The 19474-nt window shown below is 44.1% G+C and overlaps 1 protein-coding gene across 2 annotated transcripts in view; it reads right to left on the reverse strand.

The window, feature by feature from the left end:
* The window catches only part of MALRD1 (MAM and LDL receptor class A domain containing 1), a 586417-nt gene that overhangs the window by 36563 nt on the left and 530380 nt on the right, over nt 1–19474 (reverse strand). For both annotated transcript variants that reach the window (XR_012233447.1, XM_073581848.1), the window contains one exon: nt 2715–2797. Coding sequence is in view for 1 of the 2 variants with exons in the window: in XM_073581848.1 (XP_073437949.1) it covers nt 2715–2797 (83 nt within the window). In the remaining variant the exon portion in view is untranslated. The remainder of the gene's footprint in view (nt 1–2714; nt 2798–19474) is intronic.

Consider the following 19474-nt stretch of genomic DNA (forward strand, 5'->3'; position numbering starts at 1 on the left):
GTAGAGTACAGGATTAGTAACATCCATGTGTCCAGAAAGGTTAATTCCATCAAAAACATATGTGGTATATCCATAGACTATGTCATTAATGCTTGACTGTGGCAAGTCTCACCTCTCTTTATCCTCCATATGTAGCAAACTGGAGTACAGTAGGGTAAGTTTCCTGATTCCAATCAATTGCTGTCCCCAAAATTCAATAAAGAGGAGGCAACGCATTGGCAGTCTATGGGATTTAGTGCTGGCTAATGAAGTTGCAGGATCCTATATATTCACACAGTGCTTTTTTTTGCAGTATGAAAAATGTAAAGTGTCAGGAAAAAAACATTCCATACATTATGCACATTTTTTCTGACTTTTTCATGCATTTTTTATACTTTTTTTGTGTTTAACTGAATTAAATGCAAAAATTCTACAGATTTAATATTAATATTATGGATTACCAAAATATTAGATAATAGTAATATTAGGGATAAAACACACAGCAGAGGCACAATTATAACATTATCTCAGCACAGAAACATTTTTTTTTTCAACATATCCTATTGTGGAGTTTATTTTTATTCCAAGATCTGTTGATTAAAATATACTGTACTTTTCTTCATGGCATAACTCCTTTAACCAACAGAATCCCACGTTAAAGCGGTTGTCCAGGCTTGGTGTTCAAGTCTATTACACCGAAAAAAACGGAGTACACGTCCAATGTAAATAGAAATACAATTTATTTACCACATCAAAAATTAATTATGACATAACAATGTATAAAATACACGAATAAAGGATCCGGTAATAGAAGCTGCTTTTGTCCAGAACAAAATATATATATAAAGTGCTTAGTGCATGCAATAATGATGGGCCAATTATTAAGAACTCTAAAGTTAGAGGAGATCACAAACAGGTGCGCAATCTGAATGAAAAGACCCCATAATCAAGCGCAATTGTGCTTACCCATCTTCAATCAAACAGGACAAATGCAGCGCCGCCCCCGACGCGCGTTTCGCCTCTTTCTCAAAGTGCGGTGATGTTTTGTGTGCTGGATCAGGGTTAAATACCCTGTCAGCAGGTGCTCATTAAAGGTGCATGTATCCAGTCCTGCGTCCTGAAAATTGCATCACCAACGGCGACCAACATGGTGCCGCATGTCAGGAGACGTCGCATTGACGTCACTGGCACACAAACATCATAACAAAGCGCCACCGGCAATGCTCCAAAAGACACAGACCGCAGACATGCGCACTAGAGCACAGAACCAGCGGACAAACCCGGATGAGAAGGGGAGAAGTGTAGATAGTTACATATTATAAAACTGTGTATATGATATCAAAAATACTGTGCATATCTTATATACCAATATATATCAATTAATCGGGCCTAGCTATGTAATATTTTCCAGGACGCGGGACCGGATACATGCGCCGTTAATGAGCACCTGCTGACAGAGTATTTAACCCTGATCCACAACACAAAACATCACCGCACCTTGAGAAAGAGGCGAAACGCGCGTCGGGGGCGGCGCTGCATTTGTCCTGTTTGATTGAAGATGGGTAAGCACAATTGCGCTTGATTATGGGGTCTTTTCATTCAGATTGCGCACCTGTTTGTGACCTCCTCTAACTTTAGAGTTCTTAATAATTGGCCCATCATTATTGCATGCACTAAGCACTTTATATATATATATATTTTGTTCAGGACAAAAGCAGCTTCTATTACCGGATCCTTTATTCGTGTATTTTATACATTGTTATGTCATAATTAATTTTTGATCTGGTAAATAAATTGTATTTCTATTTACATTGGACGTGTACTCCGTTTTTTTCGGTGTAATATGCTATGCAGGAGTGTCCACCCATGATCCCTTTCAGTCAGCACTACATAGTGCATGACTTTTCTGGGGTCTTTATGTTTGTGTTCCGTATGGTTTTGTTTTATATTGGTGTTCAAGTCTGCAAACACTCTATGGGACTGTAGTCTTGTGAATCCTCACATTGCACGCTGTCAGGATTCTTCTGGTGCCAGGACGTTATGTGGCTCCAAGTATGGGACTTGCATACTTCCGGGCTACATCCTGACTAGACATGTCCTACCTCGCTCAATTCACTAATATTGAGCGAGGCTGAGCATTTCTAGTTGGCAAGTGACCGTATGTATGTAAATTGCATACCGTACTTGCGATCATGCACTTGCCCGTTCCTGGAGAATCATGACAGTGCGCACTATGCATGCTGTAAGGATTCACTAGCCTGCTGTCACATAGAGTGATGATAGACTTGAACCCCAAACCTGGACCATTTGTTTAAAACACTAAAGGTTGAATATATATGTATATACATTTCTTTACTGGCTGGCACAAGATTGTATTAAATTGGTATCATAACAAATTGTATAACCTGTATGTTTGGTGTATACATCTGGCTGTTATGAGCCCATGGTGCCATCCCTTTTACTACTAGGTGGCAAATACTTGTGTAGGTCTCCATTCTCCTGGAACGGAGCAAACAAACAGTTTGTGCACTGGCCCACAGGTCACTAAAATACGTGTAAGGGGAAACAACCACCAAGAATGATAAAAATCCAGCACCATACGGGGGTCCCCTCATGGTATTTTCAGTGGGGCTCCCTTTATTATATCCACCCTCCAAAGACATTACAAATAGCAGCTAAATCTGGGCGGCGTAGCCAACATCAGCTCCTATGAGCCTTTGTGCATTTATTCTTACCAGTAGTATCAGCTTCTGACTTGTGAGAAGATATTTCTGGAGATCTGAGGTGACATCTTGTCCCCTGCCATTTTCCTTTGCATCTGAAAACAAGGTCGTGAGAAAACCTACTGGTCAGAGATTGTACATAAATAGGGATCAAATAGGTCAGATATTTTGGACACTACTTCCTACCCTATAACTCCATTTATTACCTTATACCTGATAAACTGACACCTGGATAGATCATCACATACACAACGGCCAAAATATGGACACACGCTGCCTAATGTGCATAAGCCAAGTGCCTGATAAAGGCATGGACCCCACAAGACCTCCAATGTGTTCTGTGGTGTCTGTCACCAAGATGTTGGTATCAGACCCTTCGTGTCCTGTAAGTTGGGAGATGCAACCTTCATAGATCAGACTTGTTTTTCCAGCACCTCACAGAACACTGAACAGATTGGTATCTGGGAAATCAAGTCATCACCTTGATCTCTTTGTCATGTCCCTCACACTATTCGTGAACAACTTTTCAGTGTGGCAAAGGCTTCATCTGCTGAAAGAGACCACGGCCATTAAGGAATCCCACAGTCATGAAGGCGTTCCTTGGTTTGTATAACATTTAGATACACCTCATATCCATCTGATGCCAAAAGCTAAGGCTCTCCAGCAGAACATGAAGAACATCACATTGCCTTGAATTCTACCAATAGCGTATCCTGGTGCCATATCTTCCCCAGGTAAGTGATGCTCCAGGATGTCCATGTGGTGTATAAGAAAATGGGATTTATGAGACCAGACTGCCCTCTTCCATTGCTCCATTATAAGTTCAGGTGTTTAGGGCCATTTAAGGAGCTTTTTGTGGTGACGAGATAGATCAGCATAGGCACTCATACACTAGAATGGTTTGTGCTCACGTGTAGCTCGAAGTCTACACAGTACATTTGAGCTCTATATCAGAAAATTAAAGTGATGTAAATAAAAAAACCTCCTATAAATATACAGACATACTGGAAAATGGACTTAAAGGGCATCTGTAAGTAGGATTAACCCTTCTAAGCCGTTTACATGGGCATGCAGGTCATAGGAAGCTGAATAGAATGAGACCTTGATATCCGTGATCTGATGTCTTATTCCAGAGAAATCTACTCTTTTCTAAATATGTAAATGAGCTCTTAAGATCTATGGGTCGGACATAGACATAGATCTCCATAAGAATCTGCCTCCAGAGCATATTATAAATGAAAGGTGGAGTTACCAGTGTGAGACATGTAGATCAGTAGACCAGACGGTCAGTCAATACATGTCTCACACTGCCATCTCTCCCTTGGTGTCAAGTGGTTGGGACCCGGTCCTTGTCTGCCCTTATTCACACAGACGTCAACTTTGACACATGATAAGGTTTTTAATATTAGACAGTGTAGGACCGCCCCGACCACAGAGTCACCTTGTCGATGGTGGGATGGCTTTTATGCTGTTTTATCAAATACAGCATTACTAAGAACTCTGTATGATTTAAATGCACTTTTGCATTTTACTTATATAATTACAGCAGGGTTTTTTTCATTTTGTCTTTTGTAGGTTTTGTATGCTTTTTGGCCATGTCAACATGCATTTATATGCTGCATGTGTACCAACTCAAACCAAGCTCAATTTTTGTGTTTTTTCTTTGTATTTTTGCATTCTGTGCAAGCTGGGGTGTGGCCTCCCTCTCCTGAGCTGGAAATTGTATTTAAAGGCTTCCCCTGACTGGTGTCCTGTGGTTGGGACCTGGTCCATGTCTGCCCTTTTCACACAGACGTCAACTTTGACACATGATAAGGTTACTAATACTAGACAGTGTAGGACCGCCCCGACCGCAGAGTCACCTTGTCGATGGTGGGACGGCTTGTATGCTATGTTTGATCAAATACAGTAATACTAAGAACTCTGTATGATTTAAATGCACTTTTGCTTTTTACTTATTTAATTACAGCAGGGTTTTTTTCACTTTGTCTTTTGTAGGTTTTGCAACTCTCCCTTTCATGTAAAATAAACTTTGGAGAAAGATTCTCCGTGAGATCTATGTCCGGATCATAGATCTTAACAGCTCTTTTACCTATTAAGAAAAACATAGATTTCACTGGAATAAGTCATCGGATCGCAGATATGAAGCTTTCATATTATTCAACAATACCACCTGCATTCCCATACAGATGGCTAATGGGATTGATCCTACTGACAGATGACCTTTAAAGAAAAAGGTGAAAATTTACATTAAAAGGCTTTTCCACCTTGGGAGGCATTTTTTTTTACATATGTATTTGGAACTAAAAATAATTTTTTTCAATTAGTTTTCATACAAAATTTTTCACGGTTGAGCCCTTACAAGCTTTTTGTTTTCCTACACAGTCAACTTGGATGTGGTCTGTGGTCATGAGTCAGCTGAGAAGAGATCAGAAAAAGACTAAAGGGCATGTCACACTAAGAGATATCGCTAGCAATATCGCTATAACTTGTGACGTTATAGCGATATTGCTAGCGATATCGCTATGTGTGATACTTACCTACAACCCGCTCCCCCGCTGGTTATCGCTGATCGCGCGAGAACAGGCTGGACTGTTTCTCGTCGTCAGCTTCCTGCGGCGCTTCCTGCTGTGACGACGAGTGACATGTGGAGCCGGGCGGGAGGACGCAGGATCGCCTGGTGTGACAGGTAAGTAGCGACCCCCGTCCCCAGCGATGTCGCTAGTGAGATCTGCCTGTGTGGCAGCTCACTAGCGACCACTTAGCGATGCACCAGCGATCCTGACCGCGTCATATCGCTGGTCGGGATCGCTGGTGCATCGCTAAGTGTGACAGTACCTTAATGAAAGAGTTACAAACTCCTGTCAGATCATCACCGTAGGATCATTGCCAGATGAAAAGTAACCATCGTTGTAATTTTTATTTCATAATTCAATAGTAGACGTAGTATAAAGCGACAACCAATCAGTTTGGCTGCATTTGGCTGGATCTGAGCACACAGTATGGCTCTGAATACCTCAGAATTCATTTGGCTGCTTCTGTCCTGTGTCACATCATCAATAAACACCAGTGACCCAGTGCCACTGGCAGCCATGCATGCCCAAGCCATCACACTGCCTCCGCCGTGTTTTACAGATTATGTGGTATGCTTTGGCTCATGAGCTGTACCACGCCTTCGCCATACTTTTCTTTCCATCATTCTGGTAGAGGTTGATCTTGGTTTCATCTGTCCAAAGAATGTTCTTCCAGAACTGTGCTGTCTTTTTTAGATTTTTTTTATCAAAGTCCAGTCTAGCTGTCACGTGGACCTTTCCTGTGTGACGCGACCAGCAGGCCGGTAACTGAAACAACAAGACATGGCACGTGAAACTGTCCTGTGTGACACGGCCCGCAGGCCGGTAACTAAAACAATAAGACATGGGGGAAGGGGAAACAGTTTCAACAGTGGGCCCAGCGATAGGGTACGGGGACGTGGAGACCTCCTGCACTCCCCTGAGTCAGTGTCCCTCACACTCCTAACGTTCCCTAGGCCGGTTCCGCACCGGGCGCCGATCAGGATACCTGTCACCCTAGCACACCCTACACCTATCCCTTGCTAGGGAGCTGGGTGGTGCAGGCACTGGCCCCACCGCTGTACTAATACACACCAGGGAAAAATACAAACAGGGAAACACCACTTAGCTTTGCTCTGTTGCTCTTGCTCCCAGCAACAGAGTCCACCACCAGAATGCAGCTTTCCTCCTGAATAGCTGCCACCAAGCTCTGTCAGAGCTGCAAGGAAATCCCCTCTGACTCCTTCCACACCAGGGCTCCGACTGAGCTGCCAGGACCTCTCTCTAGATCCTTCCTCCACCAAGGATGGTTGAAATGAACACTTTCACCAAACAGTGATTGCAACACCTGACACTCTTTTATAGCAGAGCCAGAGCAATCACACCTGCTTTATAATAATGTGCACTAAAGAAACCAGAGTGCAATGATGCTCACCACCACGGGGGGCAAACTCGAACAAAAGACACCACTGTGTAATAATCCTAATGGCCACCGGGGGAAAAAACAAACATAAGCACACAGCTTAAGGAAAAAAAAAAGGTTACATGTGCTTTTATCTGTCATGATCCAGCATGGATGATGAAACTAGCCTTTTGATTCTTGATGCTTATGAGTGGCTTGCACCGTGCAGTGAACCCTCTGTATTTACGTTCATGCAGTCTTCTCTTTATGGTAGATTTGGATATTGATACGCCTACCTCCTGGAGAGTGTTGTTCACTTGGTTGGCTGTTGTGAAGGGGTTTCTCTTCACCATGGAGATTATTCTGCGATCATCCACCACTGTTCTCTTCCGTGGGCGCCCAGGTCTTTTTGCATTGATGAGTTCACCAGTGCTTGCTTTCTTTCTCAGGATGTACCAAACTATAGATTTTGCCACTCCTAATGTTGTAGCAATTTCTCGGATGGGTTTTTTCTGTTTTTGCAGCTTAAGGATGGCTTGTTTCACCTGCATGGAGAGCTCCTTTGACGCGTGTTTCTTTCACAGCAAAACCTTCCAAATGCAAGCACCACACCTCAAATCTACTCCAGGCCTTTTATCTGCTTAATTGAGAATTACATAAAGGGATTGCCCACACCTGTCCATGAAATAGCCTTGGAGTCAATTGTTCAATTACTTTTGGTCCCTTTAAAAACAGGGTGGCACATGTTAAGGAGCTGAAACTCCTAAACCCTTCATCCAATTCTAATGTGGATACCCTCAAATGAAAGCTGAAAGTCTGAACTTCAACTGCATCGGAATTGTTTTGTTTAAAATCCATTGTGGTAATGTCTAGAACCAAAATTAGAAAAATGTTGTTTCTGTCCAAATATATATGGACCTAACTGTATCTTATCAGATAAATCTACTTCTTTCTCCTCCTGGACTGATCATTCACTCTCAGTTCAGGGGTAAAATCTGTATAATCTGAATTCAGTAAAGAAATTTTTTCCCAATACTGAGATAAGAGAAGACAATTAGTGCTTTGAAAATTCTATCGAATTCCATATTCAAGTTCTCCTGAAACAACAGTTACAGTTCTACATAGAACTTTATGAGCACTAACTGTCATCTCCTATCACAGTAATGGGAAATCTGTATTCACAGAAGACACATTTTACATAAATTGAGAATTTTGAGAATGAATGACCTATCCAGGAGGAGAAAGAAGCTGATTTCTCTAAGAATATATATTACAAATTTTCTTATTTTCATATGTAGAATTGATTAATGCAAATAAATAAATAATACTATGGTTACTCCCATTCTGCAGCCAGAAATAGACAGTACAACATAGAGGCTATGGAAGACAGATGGTGCAAAATGTTTAATGAAACACAAATGCAAAAAAATGTTTTTGGCCCCAGTTACATAAATTTAAGTAAAATGTTGTCCTCGTAAAGGTGGAGAATCCCTTTAAAACTTTGAGGGAAAAGTAAGAAAATGACTTCAGCTTCATTCACCATTAGGCTTCGTACTTGCTCAGTTAAACTCCCTCATACAAACGCTTTTCAGCATTTTCATCCCATGAACTTGTTTAAAAGACTGGGCAAACACATAACTGGAGATGTGCTGACTCTTCATGCTGCAGATCCCAGATGCAATACTAAATGAATTTGCCAATGGATGCGCCATGAGTTTATTTCTATTCTAGTGACAGGATGATGATGGATAAGTCATTAGACAAGCGCCTGGGGGCCTATAGGTAGGCTCATCTCAAATGAAACAATTCAATGAGCAATACTCGGAAAGGTCAAATAGAAGACTTGTTGTAGGCAGCAATTCTATAAACAGGAAAACAATACGCAGAGCAAATGAGATGGAAAAGTAGGCGATGTTTATAGAAAGTGCTGGAAATATCGCAGAAACTGCCAAGCATTCTGTGTTTTGTGGGGTTTGAGCTCCAACACATTTTTTGCATTTGTTTGTGCAATTAATACACACCAATTAGTTATGGCTAAAGGTCCCGTCACACCTAGCGACGCTATAACGATCCCGACAGCAATACGACACGACAGGGATCGTTGCCGCATCGCTATGTGGTCGCTATTGAGATGTCAGACAGTCCAATCTACCCCACGACGGAGCAACGATCTAGCGTGTCATAGCGACCTTTGTAACGATGTCGGTGGTCGTTGGGACCCTGTCACATTGCATGTTCCATTGATGATTCACACCTCGATGAGGGATGTACTGTGTGACGCTGTATTTACACAGGCGTGGATTGCGCTCCCTTTCTCACGCCCTCTCAGCTCTGAATGATGGACGCTGCCGCGTCCTGATTGGCCGTGCATTTAAAAGAAGGTGACGCACTAGCGCTCCATTTCATTGTTCTCGAACACGTCTTTTGGCTAGCACACCCGAGTAACGGTCATCGGCGTCCTATTTGCATTCACCGCCTGCCCTAGTAGCGTTCACCGGCTGTCCAAATAGCGTTCACGGGCTGTGATTCCATGTTGATTTACCCAGACGCCAATCAGGATGCTGTAGTGACCACCAATCGGAGCCGAGGTAGGCGTGGAAACGGGAACGCTAATCCCCGCCTTGTCTTGCTTCTGAATCGCTAACGAGGTCGTTAGGCTAGGTGTCAAACGTGACGATACAAGTGACTCAGCGGGACATGAGCGACCAAAGAAATGTCCAGACATTTCAGGCACGATCAGCGATACCCGGCAGGGGGGCTGGTCGCTGGTCACTGTCACACACAGCGATCTCGCTGGTAAGATCGCTCTAACGTCACAGTTCTAGTGACTCAGCAGCGATCTCGCTAGCGATCTCGCTTAGTGTGACAGGGCCTTAAGTGTGTGCAAGGTCAATCATGCAACAGATCTCAAAGGCATCAATGTATGTCTTAATGTCTTACAAGTAACCTATTGGGGATTCATTGTGGTTTGAAGGGCTCATGAATGCTCCAGCTCTGCCAACTCAATCTCCAACTCCATTGTTCCAACTCTGCTATATCAGTAGTCCTTATCCACTGTTCTAGCTCTGCTGCATCAGTTCTTAACCACTGGTTACAGCTTTGCTGCATCAGTCTTCATCTCCACCACAACTCCACTTTACAGCTTTGCTACATCAGTCTCTAATTCCACTGTTCCAGCTTTGCAGCATCAATATTTATAAATTGTTTCTTCTCTGCTGCATTAGTCCTAATCCACTGTTCCAGCCCTGCTACATCAGTCCTTATCCACTGTTTCAGATCTGCTGCATGAGTCCTTATCCATTGTTCCAGTTCTGGTGCATCAGTCCCTATCTGCTGTTGCAGCTCTGCTGCATCAGTCTCCAACTCCACCACAACTCCACTTTACAGCTCTACTACATCAGTCTGGAACTCCACTGTTCTAGCTCCGCTAGATCAGTTTCCAACTCCACTACAACTCTGCTTCTCAACCCGTCACGATTCCTCCGCTTAGTGAGTAATTATTATGCTGTCCTAAGGAAACTGGGTCATGCTGAGTTGTCAGTGTTTTGATTGACAGCTCGGCTGTACACTCTTGTGATGGTTGTGCTGAGTTGTCAGTGCTTTGATTGACAGCTTGACTGTCAAATCTGTGACTGGGAGGGGCAGGACTTTATCCTGGTGTTCTGTGTTCTGGAGATTGCACAAAGTTTTTTACTGAGCTGTCTGCTACCGATCCTTGCAGATGTAGTTTGTGCTTTCTGGGGAGTGTTTGTCTGATTCTGTTGTTCTGAGTTCTAATTTTCTGCTGCCTAACCCTTTGGACCGTGTTCTGACTATCCCTTTGTCTTGTCCTTTTGCTTTCATCTGCTATCTCCTGGTATTTTGACCCTTGGACCGTGACCTAGCTTATGCTTTTGTCATTTTCCCTTGGTTATCTACGTGCTCTCTTGGTACTGACCCCAGAACGTCTAACTTCTCTGCCTCACGGTCTGTCCATGATTAGTGACTAGCATCACACATCCATATCAATTTCCCACTCGACTATAACTCCATTGTTCCAGCACTGCTACATCAGTCTCCAACTCCACTACATCTCTGTTTTCCAGCCCAACCACATTAATTTCAAACTCGACTATAACTCTTCTGTTCCAGCTCTGCTATAATAGACATGTATTCAAAAAGACAAGTGAGACAGACAAGAAAGGGGTTGTCATAAATTGATTGGTTTCCAGGCAGAGTTGTCAAAAGGAGGGTAAAGGAAGATTCAGGGTGCAGTATGTACCATAGTAGAAGACAGACCCCAGAGAGAATATCAAACTGGACGTGTTACTTTTTAAAGGGCATGTCCAAAACTTATATATATTATATCTATATTGATAGGATAAGTATCAATTGGTGATACTTATCCTTGGTGGGGTCTGACACCCGGCACTCCCATGATCAGCTGTTTGTAGTTGCCATTGAAACAGAATGAACACAGTGTACAGAGCTGGAACAGCACTGCTTCATACATTGTGTAGTAGCCATATTGGAGACTTCAACTCAGCTACTATTGACTTCAATAGGAACTGAGCGGCAGTATCCAAGAACAGTCGCTGCACAGTGTTTTATCCATGCAGTTGCAGCTCAGTACACTTTACATTTGTCCACAGTGGGAGCTGCAAACAGTTGGTTGTTGGTGGCAATGAGTGTTAGATCCCCACTAATGTAATATAGATGAACTATGGTAACAGTGGGTATCAATATATAATTCCAGCACAACCTGTTTAATGAGTTGTCAGAACCTCCTCAGCATCAGGAACTTCTATCACAGGTGGTAAGGATTGTGGTGGTGTGAAGTAGGGACCTTGTTGATATTTTTACTATGAGGCCATTCATCCACAAATGTATAATATTGGGCTAATAGAGGGGGATTCTGAAATCTGAACCCTTCTATGATCCGTATTTGCAGCAGATTTTTGCATTTTTGAAGAGGTTTTGACGTGTCTTTGCATGCCTTTTTCATGCATTTTTCCCATTCACTAAAAAGGGTGAAAAATGACAAAAATATTGAAACTACTTCAAATCAGCAAGGAAAAAATAAGCAAAGTGTGCATGAGACTTCAGGAATCTCAATCACTTTACAGGGACTAGGAAATCCTTCAGTTTTTGTGCTTCTCACTAAATTAGAATATCTTCAAAAAGTGAATTTATTTCAGTTTTTCACTACAAAAAGTGAAAATCATATATTCTATAGAGTCATTACACACAGAGTGATTTATTTCACGTATTTATTTCTGTTAATGTTGATGATCATGGCTTACAGCCAATGAAAACCCAAAAGTCATTATCTCAGTAAATTAGAATAGTTTATAACACCAGCTTGAAAAATGATTTTAAAATCTGAAATGTTGGCCTGCATCAATTACTGCATCAATTACTGCATCAGTGCAGCGTGGCATGGAGGCGATCAGCCTGTGGCACTGCTGAGGGGTTATGGAAGCCCAGGTTGCTTTGATAGCAGCTTTCAGCTCGTCTGCATTGTTGGGTCTGGTGTCTGTCATCTTCCTCTTGACAATACTCCATAGATTCTCTATGGAGCTAAGGTCAGGCGAGTTTGCTGCCAATCAAGCACAGTGATACTGTTGTTTTTAAACCAGCAGCAACACTTATTTTTAAACGCAGCAAATACTGAACATGTGCACTTACCAGGGTGTATTACGCTGCGTTTTTCCTGCCATCACATCAGTATTTTTCTGCTGCAAATACTAAGCCTGAGCACATACCCTAAATTAGCAGCCAGGGGGTCCAACTGTGTCATGATACATTCCCCCTGTGGTGGTGCTGCAGAAGAATTGAAAACCTGCTGCTGCGTTCCCCTGAAGATCGCAACTGATTGCTGGGGGTCCCAGCAATATAACCTTCTACCTTACAAAAAAAGAAGAAATTGCAGAAAGTGAGGAGCGCCTTTATTCTGCAAAGCATTGATGCCAGAAGACCTGAGAACAAGTAACTGAAAGATATATTCTCATACATTACATGTGCTGGAGAATCAGGAGAAGAAGAACGCTGCCATGTAAATCTGATTGTACTGGGAATATTGCCAAAGCAGAAAATATTATAGGCATCACACATTGGATGTGAAAAATAGGAAACTGAGAAGAAAGAAAAGACAGGGAACAGAACGAGCCAAACGTATTGTTATAAATGGAGGAGTGATATCTGAGGAAGAAGATACCTTCGAGCAACTCCAGACTGCAGCAGATGCAATGTGCCTGACTTTCTGCCTAAAGCAAAGACCACACAGAGAGATAACACAATGTATCAGAAATTCTTCATGCCTGACTCAACCGATCCGCCAGCGCAGGCAAGAACAAGACTAGATATTCTTATACAAACCTGGCAAAGTACCCACCGCCCAGCGAGGAAGCCCTCCTACCATCCAAGTGCTGCTATACTCTCTATTATCTATCTATCTCTCTATCTATCTAATATCTACCTATCTATCTAGAAAATCAGAAAAAAAGCAGGCAGCACTCCAAAAATAAAAGTGAAAAACCATGGCTTTACTGATCCATTAGCAGCAAAGTTTACGCAACTTTCTCTGCCTTTCTCAAGAAAGATCCCGGACAGGTTTTCAGGAGGTAGGGACAAGTTTTTTTTGCATATAAAGAAGCTTGTAAATTGTATTTTAAACTTCATCCTTACTCCTCTGGAGATGAGGAGCAACAAGTGGGAAATGTGATTTCACTGTTGCGAGGGGATCCTCAATCCTGATCTTTTTCTTTATGATGATTCTGACCGAATTTCCTTGGCTGAATCCAGGCTGCGTCACATTCAGCAAGGGAATCGTTCAGTGGAGACTTATAGCTCTGAATTCCACAGGTGGTAAAATGATATCAAATGGAATGACCCAGCTCTTAGAGGCCAATTTTGTCAAGGTCTTACTCAAAGGTTAAAAGATGTCTTGGCAGTGTATGAAACCCCAGAGTCATTGGAGGCTGCCATGTTATTGGCTATACGGGTGGATAAACACCTGAGGGATATAAGGGTGAGACCACCTGCTCCTGAGCCCTCTTTCCAGGACAATAAACCTGTACTGGGGGGACGGTCCATGGGTGAACCAAAACTTGTGGAGTTAGAGGAACCCATGCAGGTAGGAGGTGTTTCTGTGTCGCATGTTTCCCCAGACATTCGCAAGAAAAAGGGTGTGTATTTTTTGTGGGAAGAAAGGACATTTTAGGCCGGTTTCACATTTGCGTTTCAGGGAGCAGCGACGGCCTGCGCACGGCCGCTGCTAAGCCCTGCCCCCTGCCACGCCTCCACCGGTAGCTCCGCCTCCGGGCGCATGACGCTGCATGCGTCATGTGTCCCCTATCTTTATCACTGAGGACGCAGTCCGTGCGCAGTATGCGTTTTGGCGGCACCTGCGTCCTTTTGATGGTGCGCCGAGCGCAACCAAATTGCAACAGGCTGCGTTTGGCGCTGGTCGGCGCACCGTCAAAAGGATGCAGGCACTGCCAAAACGCATACTGCGCACGGCCTGCGTCCTCAGTGATAAAGGTAGGGGACACATGATGCATGCAGCGTCATGAGCCCGGAGGCGGAGCTACCGGCGGAGGCACGGCAGTGGGCGTAGCTTAGCGGCGGCCGTGCGCAGGCCGTCGCTGCGCCCTGAAACGCAAATGTGAAACCGGCCTTTCTGGGGCCTGACCTTTGATTGCCAAACAAAAAAAGAGACCATTGAGAGTCTGGAGTTTGATAATCAAGGAGTATGTTTGTCTTCAAACTGTTATTCTTGGTTTGTCCTGACAGCAGAGGTGGTGCTAGAGAGCAGGACTGAGATAATTTCTGTGTTTGTAGACAGTGGAGCTGGAGTCAGCATGGTTGATGCTGAGTTTGGTACAACTCATGGGTTTGCTTGCTCTACCTCAGCTAAGCATTCCTATTTACGCCATATACTCAGCACCACTTGCACAGAGAGCATTGACTCAGTTTGTACATAACATAAAACTGAGGGTGGGGTCTTGTCATCATGAGGTGATTCCTTGTTATGTCCTGGAGGGTCTCCCCACTCCAATTTTACTGGGATTACCCTGGTTGGTGAATCCCGATATTGGATTGGCAATCCAGAGATATTTTGAGTGGGGAGATTATTGCCATAATAACTGCCTAAACATTTCCCTTTCTGCAGTATCTACTGAACCTTACCTGCGTTTTTGTCTGGTTTTGAGGATGTATTTTCTGAGAAGGGGTGCCAGGATTTGCCTCCCCCCATCGTGCATATGACTGTCCTATAAACCTGACTCCTGGAGCTAAACTACCTAAGTCCAGACTGTCCAGTTTGTCCAGTCCTGAGAGACAAGCCATAAAATATTTTATTACTGAAAGTCTTGAGAAGGGACAAATCAGACCTTCACCTTCGCCCATAGCAGCAGGGGTCTTTTTCGTGAAGAAGAAAGACGGCGGTCTCCGCCCCTGTTTAGATTTCCAGGAATTCATTCTAATTACTATCTGAAATCCTCCATATCCTCTTCCTCTGACTCAAGATGTATTCAACCAGGTTGTGGTAGCGAAGGTTTTCTCCAAGATGGATTTAAGGGGGGCTTATAACCTGGTTAGAATCAGGGAAGGGGATGAAAAGAAAAGGTGTTCAATACCCATGAGGGACATTTAGAGTGTCTGGTTATGACTTTCAGTCTAACCAATGCACCGGTGGTGTTCCAATATTTCATAAATGATATTTTCCATCATTTGGTGGGCAGGTTTGTGGTGGTCTATATGGATGACATTTTGATTTATTCACCTGAATTGGAGATACATCAGGGGCATGTGAGACAGGTAATTCAGATATTAAGAGATAACAAGCTTTATGCCAAACTAGAGAAATGTGTTTTCGCCATCCAGGAGGTACGGTTTTTGAGGTACCTATTGTCATTTTCGGGTTTTCGTATGGATCAGGAGAAGGTTTGTGCTGTACTTGATTGGGACTGTCTCAAGAACCTGAAGGAATTACTGCGTTTTCTGGGCTTTAGTAATTTTTACCGAAAATGTATTCAAAATTATTCGGTAATGGTGAAACCCCTTACTGACATGACAAGGAAGGGGTCTGATTTTTCTAAATGGTCGGATGCTGCTCAGCAAGCTTTTTCCTCCTTAAAAAGTTGTTTTGACACTGCACCTATACTCGATCAACCCATTGTTTCTCAACCTTTTGTCGCAGAAATGGATGCGTCATAGGTGGGGTGTTGGAGCTGTGTTGTCTCAGGGTCTATTCCCTGGTAAATGGCATCCATATGCCTTCTTTTCCAAAAAATTATCATTGGCTGACAGAAATTATGACATGGGTAATAGGGAGCTTTTGGCAATTAAATTGGCGTTCGAGGAATGGCAACATAGGTAGGAGGGGGGAATCCATCCTATTACTGTTATCACGGACCACAAGAACCTGTCATATCTTAAATCAGCTACACGTCTCAACCCTAGACAAGCTAGGTGGTCCCGTCCAGGAGCTAAAAACACCAAGGCAGATGCTTTGTCCCGGAGCTTCACTGGTGGTGGAGATCATGAGGACCCTACCCCAATTTTGCAGAAGTGGTAGTCATTTTGCCCTTATACCCTGACTTGGAGGTAGAGGTGTTGGAGGCTCAGGGGGACACCCCCGCCTCCTGCCCTTCAGGGAGGTTATTTGTACCGCCTGATTTGTACCTTAAAGTAATTAGGGAACATCATAACTCTGCACTTGCTGGTCATCCAGGTGGTAAGGCAACTGCAGAGCTCCTTTCTCGTCATTTTTGGTGGCAGGGGTTGCATCGGGATGTGGTTGAACAGATGTCCGCTTGCAGTATTTGCTCTCTCTCTAAAGTATTGCATACCTGTCCGTCTTATCCTCTTCTTCCACTGCTCATTCCTAGCAGACCATGGACACTCTTGTCCATGGATTTTATTACTGACCTACCAGTATTGGCAGGCAAGACTGTGGTTCTGGTGGTTGTAGATACAGTAGATTCAGTAAAATGGTGCATTTCATCGCATTACCGAACACCAGGACTCTTGCTCAGGTTTTTGTTAATGAGATCATGAAGCTTCACAGGGTTCCCTCTGATATGGTATCAGATCAGGGGACTCAATTTGTTTCTAAGTTCTAGAAAGTTCTAGAAAGTGTTCTTTACTCAACTAGGGATGCAGCTGTCCTTTTTCTCTGCTTTCTATCCTTAGTCAAATAGACAGACTGAGCGCACTAATCAGAATATGGAGACTTACCTCAGGTGTTTTGTCTACGAAAACCAGAAGGAGTCCATACGGTTTCTATCTACAGTTTGATACTTTTAGTGGGGGAGTTCCTGAGAAGGAACGTTTTGCTTTGTTGTTCTCTTCGGTGTAGCAGGGGGTTCAGAGTAATTTGAAGATCATGGGAGACAGGTTCAAATGTATGGCTGACAGGAAACGCTCAACAGGTCCGGACCTAAATGTGAATGACTTTGTGTGGTTGTCTACCAGGAATATCAAGTTGAAGATCCCTTCCTGGGAACTGGGATATAGGTTTTTTTCCCCTATAAAATAACCGCCGTCATTAACCCTGCAGCTTTTCGTTTTGAGTTACCTCAGGTTCTTAAAATCCACAATATGTTCCACAGGTCTCTGCTCAAGAAGTACGTTGAACCTCTTGAGTCCTCTCCCTTGCCGCCTCCCCCAATCATTGTTAATGGTAATTTTGAAGTTCCAGATTTTGAGGATTGTTGATTCTCATTTTCAGCGTCATTCCCTGCAGTACTTCGTGCAGTGGTGGGGTTATGGTACAGAGAAGAGAATGTGGGTTTTCAGAATCAGAGGTGCCCCTAGACTCGTTTGTTCGTTCCATGACTTTCACCCTGAGAAACTGGGTCCAGAGTGGCCGTATCCTTCTCCTTCTTGGACCTAACAGTTACAACCACCTTCTACTGCTAATTAACACACCCTTGCTGAGGGTTTAAATACCTTCAGTCTCTTCAGCTAGGTGCTGGTGTTAGTGCAATTTTCCTCTGTCTGGTTGGAAGTACTAGCAGTTTGATAGTGTCTTCTTGGAGTACTCTTGGATGATTTCTGGCATTATATCTCTGTGGTCTTCTCAAGCTAAGTAGATCCCCTCATTTGTTCACCCTTTCTGTCTTTAGTTGTAGTGGGGGCTGACTAGTGCATACCCCATCCCCCTAGCCAGGGCCTATCATTAGGGTCAGACAGGGATTAGGTTCCCGCTTGGCGATAGGTGCGGGACCTATTTAGGGACATCAGGCGAGACAGGGATCTGCCTAGGGGTCTCCACTCACCCCTTGCGTAGTGCTTGGGCCTCCCCTCCCTTTTCCCATTATTATGCACCTTGTTTCTCCCTCACCCAGTGCAACATCTATCTAATGTGTTAAGGCACCTTTACATTTAGCGATGCACCAGCGATCCCGACCACGATACGACCTGGTCAGGATGCATCGCTAAATGGTCGCTAGTGAGCTGCCAAACAGGCAGATCTCACTAGCGATGCAGCGACGCAGCAGCGGTTGTTACTTACCTGTCACATGCAGCGATGATGACGTCCTCCGCCCACGTCCACGTGTTGCTCGTCGCCGCCAGCAGAAAGCAGCCGACGAGAAATGGACCTGCACGATCTTGCACGATCAGCGATAATCAGCGGGGGAGTCGGTCGGAGGTAAGTATCACATGTAGCGATATCGCTAGCAATATCGCTGCTGCATCACAAAATCGGTGATATTGCTAGCGATATCGCTATGTATAAAGCTCCCTTTAGACTTATGTGTTGCAGTCATGGTCACTTTTATGAAACTTTGTTCTTCACAGATCTATATTTTCAATGTTACAGCAACTTTAGTAGAAGGGTATTCTACATAATGATTCATTGCTTAAATCCATCTGCAATTACACAAAGTCATTAGTCTATGCTGGCTGATAGGATGAGGATGCAATGTCAGCAAAACCACAGTCACATTTGGTCTCTTGTCATCTGACCATTATCAACATCCAGTTCATGACGGCAGCGGCAAACGATTATTGTCTACTTACAATACAAGGAATATACATGAGGTGGATATGGGTCACCCTCCCAGGGCTGTGGGGTACTCGGTACCGGGCCAGTATCAACGGGATGTGTCACAGTGGTGGTGACCCGGACCGTGGCCCTGGGTACCCAAGTAATAGGAAGATGTGAATGGTGGAATGTAGTTAAATGAATAGTTTGTGACGCCACCTGTGGTGTTTGGCAAGGGAGGTGTTAAGCCGACGCTGCATGCAGATCCTCCGGGACAGATGGTGTGGTGCAGCAATGATGGTATAGCCCTCCACAGGCAGGGCTGTTGTCCCGGGGCAGTGTAGATGTGGAGACACTTAGATGGTGTGCTGTTTGGCGCAGGGGATGTAGCAGTGCCAGGCGGACGGATGCAGGAAGGAATGGAGGACACCAGGGCATGTAGTTCCAAAGCTTTACTCACAGTCTGTAGTGCCCACTTCTGTGCCATGTCCTCCAGGTCAGGGACTCAGTCAACCTCCAGGCAAGATGGAATGCTCCTTTCCACACTCCGCCAACTTATGTGCCTTTTCTGAACGTCTCCTCTAAGTGTGAAGATCTCCTAGTACTGTGTTACACTGGAGTTCCTCCTAACAGATGTTCCCAAGAACTCTACTTGCACGGCAGACAGCTGTAGCCTGCTTTGGGGACTCTCTACTCCTGAATCCCGGCTCTCTATCCGTGTCGCTGTTGTGCCCTCAAGTCTTAGATGGGAGTAGTGCATTTACAGCCCACTACTCCACCGGTGTCTGCTGCAGAACCATTAGTGTCCATACAACCTCGGGGACCGGGCCCCGGCCTTGCGCTT

This window comes from Dendrobates tinctorius, unplaced genomic scaffold (assembly GCF_039654945.1).
Source record: "Dendrobates tinctorius isolate UK_male_01 unplaced genomic scaffold, ASM3965494v1 ptg000070l, whole genome shotgun sequence".
Lineage (NCBI taxonomy): Eukaryota > Metazoa > Chordata > Amphibia > Anura > Dendrobatidae > Dendrobates > Dendrobates tinctorius.